Source organism: Daphnia magna, linkage group LG1, assembly GCF_020631705.1.
Source record: "Daphnia magna isolate NIES linkage group LG1, ASM2063170v1.1, whole genome shotgun sequence".
Taxonomy (NCBI): domain Eukaryota; kingdom Metazoa; phylum Arthropoda; class Branchiopoda; order Diplostraca; family Daphniidae; genus Daphnia; species Daphnia magna.
Window position 1 is genome coordinate 11,921,277 of NC_059182.1, and position 12,612 is coordinate 11,933,888.

A 12,612-nucleotide genomic window follows, 5' to 3' on the forward strand; every position below is an offset into this window, starting at 1 on the left:
GATTACCGCTTTATGGTTAACAAAAGTTCAACCAAGGTTGTGCTCGACCAAATTTTGCGAGCTCAACCACAAAAGTTCAACCACAGTCCAGACTGCGGTTGAACTAAATTCGAGGGTTGGTTGACCCTCCACTTTGTAATAATTCTTTTTTTTTTTAATATGGCAACCTTTGTTTGTTCACACAGTAGACAGCTTTGTTTAGATAGGGACGTGGGTCGTGGTACACGTATGTAAAAATTTTTCTATCACAATGCATACAAAGGGTGATGAAGGTGTTTTAAGGCAAGAGAGTTAGAGCTGGGAGTTGTGTCAAGCGGCAAAAGACAGTGGAGGAATTGTTGCTATTCGAGCCTCAAGTGATGAAGGCTCCGATTGTAGTAGTGTCCATGAAACTTCTACAAAAGTGGATGTGAACAAGGAAATTACTCCACCATTAGTCCAGCGAATTTGCTGGAATAATGTAAGAACAGCCTCTCAACTTAAAAATCAACGCTGAAGCAACCAAAGTTTTTTCTTAGTATTTATTTTAGACTATTTCTTAAGATTTTCTTATTGCTAACATTTCATTGTGGTACTACAGAGATCGTTGAACATTACTGGCCCAGACTTTGCGACAGCAAAACCAAAATTCAGGTCTGTGGCAAGAGATTGCCATAAAGATGCTTGAGAACGGGTTCCAGATAAAAACACCTGATCCTGGAAAGTCTGCGCAACAGAAGTGGAATAACTTAAACAAAGAGTACAAAAAATTTGTGCTCGCAGCAAAAGGAACTGGAGGGGAGAAGATGTTCCTTGATGCGTGCAAGCCCCCATTCTTTGATGAAATTGAAAAAATTCTTGGTTCGTATAATTTATTAGTCTTATGTTTATAACATTGTGTTCTTTACATGCATGCCACAATTACGTACTTAAATTGTTATGGTCGTAACAACCATTTTTTTAGGAAAGGGTAATGCAGCATATCCCGAATATATTGGTGATTCTTCGATTTAATTCTAATAATAATTTATGCTAAAAAACAGGGTTGTCATATGTATTTTTAATCACATGTAAACAGACATAAGAAATACATCAACTTTATAGTTGAACTACAGCTCAACGGTGCTCCAGACCACCGTTGACAAAGTTCAACTTTTTCAGTTCAACTTCAACTTTCGTTGACGCCAAAATGCGTTTGTCAACTGAAGCCAGTAGAATTGTTTACGCGAAAACGACGGTTGACCAAAAAAGTTGAACTGAAGGTTGACGCCAAATGCGCCCCAAGTTTTGCAACATGGGGTCGAATTCTGACTCTCTCAAAGTAACTTACTTTACTTTCAAACGGGCCAAAGTAGCCGTTTTTACTTTTCTTTCGGCCTTTTTTCAAAGTGGTATTCTCAAACAAATTCGTCAAAATAAGTAGCCTACTTCACTTTCAAAACTCAAAAGTTGGTCCCTAACTTTCACGAAAGTTTGATTTTTGAAAGTGACCTCGCGAGGTCACTTTCGGTAAGTTGGTTTTCAAAGTTAGCTATTTTCACTGGAAAATCGCATGAAATTTGACAGCGGCAACACTGTATGTATACAATTTGTATTATTTGTGTGAAAAAATACGATAATTTGAGAACGGCACGGCTGTATGTGCAGAAAAAACTACGCGGTTTTGAATATTTGTAAACATGGCTCGTGAAAATGCCATAATAGACGATTTTTAGAAGATTTGGCTTATTTAAGTGATGAAGAGAAACACTATATCAAGTGATGAAGAAGATAAAAGAGCTAGCAAAGAATCGGATGTGTAAATTGCTACCGTTTTATCAAACACGCAATGATATATTTGGGTACTTCTCTGAAGACAGAATTATGAAGACATTCAGATTCGACAAGGGGATAGTATCCAGTTTATACTGGGTAATTGGACTAATGCAAAGAATTCATATTGTGTGTTTAACTTGAGAAACAATTCCTATAGGTCTTATTCAACATCTCCTGCCCAAGATGAAGATCAGGGACACAAGAAATCTAGAGCCGATTGATATAGCTTTTGATTGCGTTGCAGTTTTATGCAACTTGCTCTTTCCAAACGGTTGTGGGAAATGTTCTGCGCTATAGCCAATCATCAGTATGTCGTTCCATTGCTCGTGTCTCTTTAGCTTTGTGTATGATTTCTAACAATCATATACAATTTCCAGCAACGCTTTTCCAGGTAATATACATACATATAATTAATGGTATTCAGTGCGTTTCTAATCTTAAACTCTATAATAATTAGGTAAAGAAGGATTTTCACGAAATCGCTCGCATGCCAGGGGTCGTTGGGTGTATTGATGGAACACACATCAGGATTGTCAGACCTAAGAATTGTTAATTTCTATTTCTCGACAATGGAATAAACATAATGTCACGATCCGTCTGTTCTCTAATGCTACCTTAGTTCTTTAGTTGAGCGCTAGATGGCTTCGCGGCGACCTCACTTTCCTCTTTAACCCTTTTTCCCTAGCAGATTCTGTCTACTTGTTGCGTCGGTCGGTCGCATCTGTTCTCGTCGAGTTTGCTCTTCTTTTGTCTGTATGTTGCTTGTGTGTTAGCGTGAGAGTGCGTGTGTGTTTAAGGTTGGTTGTAGACCCATTAGGGCATCATCGGCGTAGTGTTAGTGTAGAATAGTGTGGTGTAGAGCCGATGGTGAAGACCACCGCCTTGTCCTGTGCCGTGTCGATTAGCCAGCATTGCGGTGCCTTTTGCAAGTGGTTTCTCAACAACGAGTGTGCTAATTTCATTGCCCGTGACAATAAATATTTAGTTACCCGAGATGTATTCAAGATGAGATGAGAGAGTGGACACATTGATAATCAAGAGAAGACTTCAGATAAATCAAAGTGAAGACGACAGAGGAAAAACGTCGTAAGAAAGAGGTTAACACACAATGAGTGCATCGACGGTAAGACGACGATAACAATAATCTAGGTTACTCCATGAAGAGGTGGAGGAGGAGATTGGTTTGTGTGACACTAGATGTCGCAGAAACTCAACACACCTCCTCAAACCAAGCGATAGGTAAATAAGAATTAAAAAAGATTTAAAGAAAGGGAACAACGCCGATTCTAGCCCTGATGAAGTTAAATTGGGGAGTCGGAAGGGGCTTCGTGAAAATATCGGCAAGTTGATGTTGAGTGTCGATATACATTATTTCAATGAAGTGGGAAGCCTGTTTCTCTCTGATAAAATGAAACTTGACATCAATGTGCTTCGTTCGCTGATGATGAGCCGGATTATGGACTAGACTTATGGCGCTCTGATTATCGCATAAAATACGTATAGGGTCAGGTGGTAGTTGTCCGATCTGACTAAGAAGGCGTTGAATCCAAATGGCTTCCTGGGTGAAGGTTGTTGCATAGGTCCACAGACATCAGTATGCACAAGTTCTCCGATCTGCTTGGCTCGCTCGCGACCTTTCTTGAATGGTAGCCGGTGCATCTTCCCCAGGGCGCACCCCGAGCACACTTCGGTTGGGATTGAGTAATCATTCAGTCTTATGCCGTGCACCATGTCGCCGGATACCATCTTGACAATAGTCTTGTAGTTGGTGTGCGATAAACGTTGATGCCACACCGAGAGGGGTAACTTGTCGACTCTGGCGGTGCATGCGATGGTCTCGTTTCTGATGACGGGAATTGTTCTCATGTTGAGACGATATAGGTCCTTCCCACTGCGATTTCCTATCATTACAAGAATTCCATTTTTCGTAAATGACACCATCTGCTTCGTGAAATTAACGTCGATTCCACGGTCGGTGGTTGATTCTATAGATAATAAATTCGTACCAAGGCCTGGGACATGAAAAACGTCGTGAAGTGTAGCATTTTGCTGAATACCATTGATTTCCATAACTACACGAACATCCCCTTTTCCTCGTACAGTTAGTTTGACTCCACCGATTCCTTTAACAGTCCGGTGTGGTGAGATCGTGGAGTAGTTGTTCATACAGGAATGGTCGTAACACATGTGGTGACTTGCTCCGGAATCTGCGTACCAGGTTTCTTTTTCCATAGACATTGAGCTGGCGCCAAATGCCACACCATTTTGATCATCATCATCTTCATTTGATTTGTCCAAGGTCGCTGATTTAGCAAACTTAACTCTAGGCGATATCTTAGATTTGTTCCTCTCGTCACGTTTGCGTTTGTTGCAGTCGATTGCAGAGTGATCATAATTTCTGCAGTATTCGCATTGAATGTCTGGATGACCGGCTTCTGCATTAATGCGTCTGGTGCAAGTTGATTCTGAGTGGTTGCATTTTCCGCAATATTCACACTCTTCTCGCTTTCGTTTTCTGTCTGCATTTTCTGATGGTCTATACGGTTTGTAAACAGGTCTTCCTGACCTAGCTGTAAAAGCTTCTGCTGGTTGTACGACAGGATTTGATGGTGGAGTGGAGCTGCTGTTCCTGTGTTGTTCATTCATCAGTTTTGTGATGAGTTGCGGTATTGTCTTTTCAGTTTCAGGGAGATTATCCCATACTGTTGTGAAGTGTCTGAATGCGACTGGAAGTGTTGACACGATTTTAGTCATGATCTGGGATTCTGACATTAAACTTCCAAGATCTTCGAGTTGTTGGGCAATACCTTCAATGGCTGTGATGTGAGACATCATATTGTTTCCTTTGACATATTGGTAGTGAAAGAAACGGGCCTGCAGCACGTGAGTGTTTGCTGAGGCATTTTGTAGATACTGAGCTGCGAGTTTTGTCCAAATGGCAAATGCAGTTTTGCAGTTGACGAATGCTTGTTGTTCTTTGGGAGTGATGGTGGACATAAGGATCACTCTAGCGTCAGTGTCTTGTTTCTTCCATTTCTTGATCTCCTTTGAGTTTGAGATGCTCCCGGAAACCATGTGAGGTTCTGGTTCCTTAGATCTTCCCTCTACGATTTCGAGTAACTCATGTTGTTCGAGGATTAGCCAGCAATTGTATTTCCACAATTGAAAATTCGTGCCATTGAATTGTTCGATATGGCTCAGCTTAGATTTCTCAGACATGTCGGAAATTTGTTTAATCTGGGCCCATAACCTGTTAATTTCTATTTCTCGACAATGGAATAAACATAATAATATTTAGTTACCCGAGATGTATTCAAGATGAGATGAGAGTAGGACACATTGATAATCAAGAGAAGACTTCAGATAAATCAAAGTGAAGACGACAGAGGAAAAACGTCGTAAGAAAGAGGTTAACACACAATGAGTGCATCGACGGTAAGACGACGATAACAATAATCTAGGTTACTTCATGAAAAGGTGGAGTAGGAGATTGGTTTGTGTGACACTAGATGTCGCAGAAACTCAACAAGAATCACGAAAAGGCCTATGTAAATCGTAAAAATTATCATTCGTTAAATGTACAGGTAAATAACTAATAATAGCACTGTCACATTGTAATCGTTTTCTGATTGCGTTTGTCTTTGGAATTTAGGCTATATGCGATGCAAATCATCGATTTCTTAGCGTCTGTGCGAATAAACCAGGATCTTGCCATGATTCATCTATTTTCAAAGGCAGCCTCGTTTATAAATGTTTCATTAATGGCGAATTTAAAGAGGGATTTTTGTTAGGTGACAGCGGGTATGCAAATACTAATTTTCTTATCACTCCTTATGCAGAGCCCGTCACACAGCCTGAAGTATTATTAACTCTAAATTCCGGGTAAAAAAGATGTAGTGTTACTCCTAATTATTTGATTTACAGATACGATTCAACAACTCACATAAGTCTACCAGATGTACAATCGAAAGGTCTTTCGGTCTCCTAAAGAAAAGATTTTACGTCTTACATAGTGAGATAAGGATGTCACCGACGAAAGCATCTTGGTAATACTCGATCCCTCCTATACCTTTAAGTGATTATTTTCAATAAAGTTTAATATATATGTCTCAGGATTACGGTAGCCTGTTGTCTTCTGCATAATATTGCAATCGATCGGAAAATGCCGCTAGACGAGGACAGCATAGAGTTAGACATCGATAATGTAGATAACACTGTATCCAACCACAAGAATCAAAACAAGTCCGATAATGATTTGCGGCAGTTGGGCGCTGCAAAAAGGAGACGCATAACGGAAAATGTTTTCCTTTATAAAGGTGTAGGGTAAAGGTCTTTCACCCATATTATAATATTCGAAAGCAATGTTCTTTCAGCTGTGTATTGAATATTTTTGTCCTTTAATACACCTTTATTAAGAGAAAACATTTTCCGTTATGCGTCTGACTATTGAATTCTTGGTTGTTGCTCCGTTTTCATACCAGTGGGATTCTGATACCTGGAAAAGGAAAAACAAATGAGTGATGTCAGGGCCATAACATTAAAATATTGTGAAATAAGTTACCTGTTTGATCCGTAGAGGAGAGTGGGGGCAATTGAGACACAGGGCAATTGAAACAAAAATTGTTTCTCTCGCCGTATAAGAGGAATTTTCTTGAAAAAATTAGGGTTAATAGAATAAGGGGGTTTACAAGTTTAGAAAAATTTCCGAGTTTTTGTATTCAAAACTTTTTAAGATATCTCGAAAAAACTGTTTTTTGTTCTCCGTCTGTTAAATTTGCGTTTTAAATTTTTTGTTTTAACCCCTAAAACGCTACGCTTTAGTAATAAAATTAGTTTCAGATGATTTGAAATTCATTTTTCTACAATTTAATGTCATTTAATTTTTCCCTGCATTCTTAAATAATTTTAAATAATTAAATGTAACGATGAACCTATCGCAGGGCAATTGAAACACTTTGTTTATATTCCCTGTCTGCGAGTAGTTGCATTTTTTGCAAGTATTTGACGTAATTCATTTAAACAAATGTAAATCATCATGTTAACACAACTATAATACTTGTATAGAGTAGTAAAACATCCTAGGTTGCACGCTCTCAACAAATGCGAAAATCTCATTTTGTCTGTCTGCTGCTGCTGCAGAGTCTTATGGAGAAACCCCTTCTTCACGTTAAAAAATAAGTTTTCATAACTATTGTTAAGATTTTCCCCATTTCTTCCTAGCAGTGGGTACCCTATTCCTTTTTCATTTCTTAATTTTTTTCTGTTCTATCTGGTTTATTTTTATTTAACTATTGTTTGTGAATGGTTTGTTGCTCATCCCCTTGTAGCAGACGAATTTCTGGCAGCAAACAAAATTCTTCGGCTAAAAGAGACGAGCCACTTACAAACAATAATAAAATAAAAATAAACTAGATAGAACTGGGGCTAGAAAAAAAATGGGAAATGAAATTATGAATAGGGTACCCGCTGCTAGGAATAAAAGAGGGAAATCTAAATTATAGTTAAGAAAAAATAATTTCTAACGTGAAGAAGATTGTTTCTCCATAAGACGCTGCAGCCGCAGCAGACCAACTTGGACACAAATGAGATTTTGCGCATTCGTGGAGAACGCGCAACGCAGGATGTTTTACTGCTCTATTCGCTGTTTGGGATTTTAAAAAGGCATGTTGCTAAATGGTTTTTTTTAAATTTAATTATTTAAATATTTTAAACTAAATTACGATCTACTTTAAGCATATTTTAAAAATCTGTAAATCGCATTGTACCTAATGGTAAAATTTGATCACACTAGCAGTTGTGGCTGCTGAGATATCGTGATTTTCATTTTATGTGGGTATAAAGAAGCTTCCTTATGGGAAAACCCACGTTGCAATTGCGTCGACACACCGTTTCAATTGCCCTGCTACCATGGCAATTTAAACACTCGAAGCGACATCAGTTTTTACAATTTACCACTATTATAATTAATCTTTTCTCATAAAAAAATATCGTTTAGTAGCTGAGATAATAGGCTACAATTCTATATAATTTTTATATTAAATTTTTCAGTTTTTTTTTCAAGAAACACAAAAAACCAAAAAGTGTATCAATTGCCCCCACTCTCCCCTATGTTATTTTTTTTATAATGCCACTATTATTTACCTTCTGTATCCAATAGTGTAATTTCCATCGTGGATGGAAAACACAGCTAACACACAAAATTCAAATCTAAAGCTTTGCATTAATTAACAGTTTAAGACATTATTCATGCTTTTTATTAAACCTAAACAAAATTTTTAAAATGACGAGATATTAAATATATTACTTAACAATTTAAAAACTATTCTTACACTACAAATTACTTAAATCTAAATTCTGTCTAATAAATTTATTACAAATAATTGAATTTAAAAAACAAACTTTCTGCGGAAGCAATAATTATCACACTCATTTAAACAGATAGTCTGTTTGAAAATAGATATGGCCCAATAGAAATAAGTTTTTTAATCCTGCAAAACATGTTGCGAGGGAAAAAAGGGTATAACTTCACTCATAACAGTTGGGTGATCCACCGTAGTGTGTGTGTATTAATCCTCACAGGGCCTTCCGAGTTTACCGGGTACCCCACCCGGCTCTCAGCAGTTATCTGACACCCAGATGAATCTGAACCTAGCGGAATTTCTATTTCAACGGAAATGTTTCACATAGTCACGTGATTTTACTAATCATATCCATGCGTACTCCGCAGGGGGGTACACATTCACGAATATCACAGTAATGGATGGGGGGGCATTCTCACGGAAATGATCATCAACATTTCGGAATCCATCTCCAGACCTAGGCCATCTGGACGGTCTGCGACCTAGCCAGCACCATGACTCTCACTACGACACACATGCAACACGGTGGGCCCAACTGCTTGGTCAAGCCGGCTCCATGACTAGAATGTCTAATGAAAGGTACTTTGCGCTCAGATCACACATCCAGCCTTACCTTTCATTCTACATTCAGTCGCCTATTGTACCTAGTTGCCAAAATAATTTGGTGGTTTCAGGCGTCATATGGCAGGAAAATATTTGTAGTGTTTGGCAGAGCCTAATACTCGAATAAAGTGTATTTTGAAAATTATTTTTCTAGACAAAGTTGTAGAACCGATGAAAATACGTAAGCATGAATATTGAGAAATTATGTTCCAACGTTGTTTAAAGATATTCATCTATTTCCATTAAATAGCTTGCTTGAATCTCGGACATCATACAGTGATTACAGTGAATCAGTTCATAATAGTTGACCATGGTGAACCACTAAAAAGATACTATGTGAACAACTGTAGGGTTTACGGAATCAGAAATTGGCGAGTAATTAGAAAAAGGTTCAAAAGGAAATAGAAAAACGTAACAAATTATTTTGGTTATGGTTTTGGATTATGAGTTGTTGGATTATGGTTGTGCGCGACCATGTTGAAATAAATAGACCTGGTTATGCAGACGACGAAAATAATGTATCGCTTCCGCGCAACGATAGCTATTTTTCAACGAAAACTTTATAGATTCCAAATTACATTCCACATTTTTTACATGATAATAAAAAAAATACCACGATAAATATTTGCCTCCGTCAATATTAAAATGTAATCACTATCACCTAACTAAGTTTTTCGAACGTTTAAGGCATGCATATCTAAATATTACATTGTTTTGAAAGATTGCACGAAGATAAATATTACATTGTTTTGAAAGAACTGTCTTGTCGTCTGTTCTAGAGGTTCATTCAGTTTCAAAACAATGAATCGAGGAAAACGTGCTTAATCGGTAGCAAACAAACAAGAATGAAACGTTTACGATCTAAAGGGAAATCCTGTGTACAAACCGAAATTGTGGAAACAAAAAATTCCGTGGTGGTAGACAATCACCATCATGAATTGAAATCAAAAGATGAAATAAGGAGTCTGAGGAAAAATCTAATCGATTGGTATGACAGTAACAAACGAAACCTTCAATGGCGAGATTTAGCTAAGCATAGGGATCCAAATATAAGAGGCTATTCAGGTATTCACTTTTATGTTGCAATTTTTTGATAATATATTAAAACTTTTTTTCTTGTTGAGGAGCACAGCTGATTTGCTTTTCTATTTAAATCTTGAAAATTATATTGCTTAGTCCAAGTTCTAGTAATAAAAATGTGTTAAAGACAGACATGAGATACTGAGTGCATCTAAAGTTCATCTCATATTGTTTTCCCTCTTTAAGTGTTAGCTTAGTGCAATTAGTATCTTTAATTGTTCATTATGGTTCCAAGGAAGTTTTGTAATATTGGTTTACTCAAAATTATTTCTTGGTGACCAATGATTTGATTCTGTAATAATTATCTAATGTTTACTTTTTCACCTAGTGTTAGTCTCAGAAATCATGCTGCAGCAAACTCAAGTAGCCACAGTTAAGTCTTACTACTCCAGGTGGATTGAGAAGTGGCCAGATTTTACATCTCTTTCTCAAGCAACTTTGGAAGAAGTGAACACTCTCTGGTCAGGGTTAGGTTACTACTCTAGAGGAAGACGTCTCTATGAAGCAGCACGTAAAGTGGGTGATATTTTGGTGGAACTATTTACCATTACTAATGAATATATGACATCACATGATTGTATACATATTACTAAATATATATTATGTATATATTATAATATGAGTGTGCCTGTCATCGTTATCTGTATAGGTTGTTTTCGAAATGGATGGCAAGATGCCTCAAAAAGCTGAACAGTTGCAAAAGCGGTTACCTGGGGTTGGACCTTATACGGCTGCGGCCATTGGGTCAGTAAATATTAAAAAATTATCTAATAATTTATCGGAACAGTTTAAATTTACCAAAGGTCAATTGCTTTCAATGAACCAGTCGGTCTCGTTGACGGGAATGTGATTAGGGTAATTACAAGGTAATGAGACGTTTGCTATTGCTGTACTCCTAACTAATGTTACTATTTACAAAGCCTTTTGTGAAATATATTGTTTGATTCATCATACATTAGGTTGTGTTCAATTGGTGCAGACACTAGTAAAAAGGTATGTACCTTTTTTCAACTTAAAAAAAAACACACAAAATAGCGAGTCTTCTTTTATACATTAAATAATTAAATAATGTATTTTAAAAAAATTAAATGGAAGAACCAAAATTAAAAATCTGTGAAGAACCAAAGTAGTAGAACCTGTGAAGAACATATTTCAATAATTGCAGAGTGTGGTGGACGTCATATGGAAATTAGCCAATGAGTTGGTAGATCCGGAAAGACCAGGAGATTTCAATCAAGCGATTATGGAATTGGGTGCGACAGTATGTGCTCCAAAATCTCCTGCTTGCCAATCTTGTCCAGTCAGTTCATTATGTCGGGCCAACAGGAGAGCAACGCATTACAGCACAGGTTGCCCTACAGATATCGAAGACGGTAACAACATTTAGCAAACTCGCAGAAATAAATTTTAAAGTACTAATTTTGAACCTATTATTTCAGTTCCTGGTTGTTCATTGTGCCTGCCAATAGACCAGTCTTGGGTTGGGACGTAATATGAACATTTTACTTTATTTTATTTATTTTTTTTTTTTTTTTCGTGTTTAGTTGTAACTGTTTGTGCAGTCTTGCACAGAATGAATTACGACAACCAATGTTTATTGTGTTTCAGAGATGGGGTAACCAATTATCCTCGGAAAGCCAAGAAATCTGCAGCCAAAATAGCCCGCAATATGGTCTTGATTGTTGAGCGTACAGCAAAGGAATCAGCTAGTAATGAGTATTTACTGTGGCAAAGACCAGTCAACGGTGAGACGGACACGACCATCTTTTAGTAACGTGACTCGACTGGAACAAATTGTTGCTTTTGTTTTGATACTGGCAGGTTTACTGGCAAACCTGTGGGAGTTTCCGAGTTTTCCCTCCCATCGGTGGAGCGATGACTTGAACGAGAGCAGCGAACTGACGAATGCATTGGACCAATCGAAAAGCTTGCTGACCGGTCGGGCCATCGAACGCTGCCAGTACGTGGCAGATGTTTATCACCAATTTTCTCACATAGACCAAACCTATGGTGTCTACCGTGTTGTGGTCAGTCCGTGTGAAGACGCTGATGACGATGTCTTAGCCTTGCCCGACCACTATCAAGGCTTCAGGTGGCTTAACGCCCGTCAGATTGCTGAAGCAGCGGTCTCTACCGCTATGAAAAAAGTTTTCCGCGCCTTCACCCAGAACGTGAATGGTAGTGGCAGCCGCTCTTCGTCGTCATCGTTGAAGCGGAAAACGAAATCAAAAGAAACCGGAACCGTCTCCAAAAAGCAGATGACGTTGCAGTCATTCTTCAAAAGCGATCAAACTCAATAGAAATCATTCCAAAACTTGGAAATGAAAGGATGACAAGAACTGAAGGCGTAAAATGTGTATTAAGTAAAGAGGAGATGGATATTGGATGGGGAGCACAGGATACAATTTGAATTAATTGCTTGTGATGATCTCCACATGAAAGATTACAACACTGAAACAGATATCACAATAGCAAGTGGTGATAGTAACCAAGAGAATCGCGATTCACACACACATACTAAGCATGTTTTTTTTGTTTTTTTTTTATTGAACTTTTTCTTATTCGGTATTTTTTTTTATTAGTATTATTTTTAAAGCGCGTACATACGCACCAAGCACATTGTATGCTTTTTCATTCTTAATTGCCCGAGATCACGCAGATACACAAGGATTTGTTCTTTTCTTTTTTTTTTTTTTTCTTCATTATTTTCGCTTGATGTTATTTTCGTTCAACATAGGGGGATAGATGGAGAGGATAACACAAAGAAAAGAAGAAG

At 37.7% G+C, this 12,612-nt stretch overlaps 2 protein-coding genes and 1 long non-coding RNA gene across 4 annotated transcripts; all 3 read left to right on the forward strand.

The window, feature by feature from the left end:
- Positions 1–2,030: 2,030 nt before the first annotated feature.
- Positions 2,031–2,388, forward strand: LOC123469528. Its single transcript, XR_006642753.1, has 2 exons — positions 2,031–2,185; positions 2,252–2,388. It is a non-coding gene; the product is annotated as an uncharacterized LOC123469528 (long non-coding RNA).
- Positions 2,389–5,195: 2,807 nt separating this feature from the next.
- On the forward strand, positions 5,196–6,121 carry LOC123474650 (putative nuclease HARBI1). The gene is made up of 4 exons (XM_045177039.1): positions 5,196–5,378; positions 5,447–5,653; positions 5,719–5,840; positions 5,908–6,121. The coding sequence occupies exons 1-4, from the start codon at positions 5,304–5,306 to the stop codon at positions 6,119–6,121; spliced, it is 618 nt and encodes a 205-aa protein (XP_045032974.1). The 5' UTR covers positions 5,196–5,303.
- Positions 6,122–9,496: 3,375 nt separating this feature from the next.
- On the forward strand, positions 9,497–12,518 carry LOC116933040 (adenine DNA glycosylase). 2 transcript variants are annotated; one of them, XM_032940947.2, is made up of 9 exons: positions 9,498–9,821; positions 10,165–10,352; positions 10,486–10,580; positions 10,640–10,702; positions 10,796–10,829; positions 11,002–11,209; positions 11,276–11,324; positions 11,445–11,581; positions 11,658–12,518. In XM_032940947.2, exons 1-9 carry the CDS (start codon positions 9,602–9,604, stop codon positions 12,134–12,136), a joined length of 1,473 nt encoding a protein of 490 aa, XP_032796838.2. In that variant the 5' UTR covers positions 9,498–9,601; the 3' UTR covers positions 12,137–12,518. The 2 variants fall into 2 exon arrangements, with proteins under 2 accessions (XP_045024526.1, XP_032796838.2); XM_045168591.1 differs by lacking the exon at positions 10,640–10,702 and having other exon boundaries at positions 9,497–9,821.
- The last annotated feature ends 94 nt before the right edge of the window (positions 12,519–12,612 follow it).

What these genes read in the sequence shown, in the direction of transcription:
- LOC116933040 (XM_032940947.2), top strand. Translation starts at nt 9,602, where the DNA reads ATGAAACGTTTACGATCTAAAGGGAAATCCTGTGTACAAACCGAAATT. An exon ending in GACCAGTCTTGGGTTGGGAC is followed by an intron (nt 11,325 to 11,444) that starts GTAATATGAACA and finishes ATTGTGTTTCAG; the next exon opens with AGATGGGGTAACCAATTATC. An exon ending in GTGGCAAAGACCAGTCAACG is followed by an intron (nt 11,582 to 11,657) that starts GTGAGACGGACA and finishes TGATACTGGCAG; the next exon opens with GTTTACTGGCAAACCTGTGG.
- LOC123474650 (XM_045177039.1), top strand. Translation starts at nt 5,304, where the DNA reads ATGTCGCAGAAACTCAACAAGAATCACGAAAAGGCCTATGTAAATCGT. An exon ending in ATCATTCGTTAAATGTACAG is followed by an intron (nt 5,379 to 5,446) that starts GTAAATAACTAA and finishes TTTGGAATTTAG; the next exon opens with GCTATATGCGATGCAAATCA. An exon ending in TCACCGACGAAAGCATCTTG is followed by an intron (nt 5,841 to 5,907) that starts GTAATACTCGAT and finishes TATATGTCTCAG; the next exon opens with GATTACGGTAGCCTGTTGTC.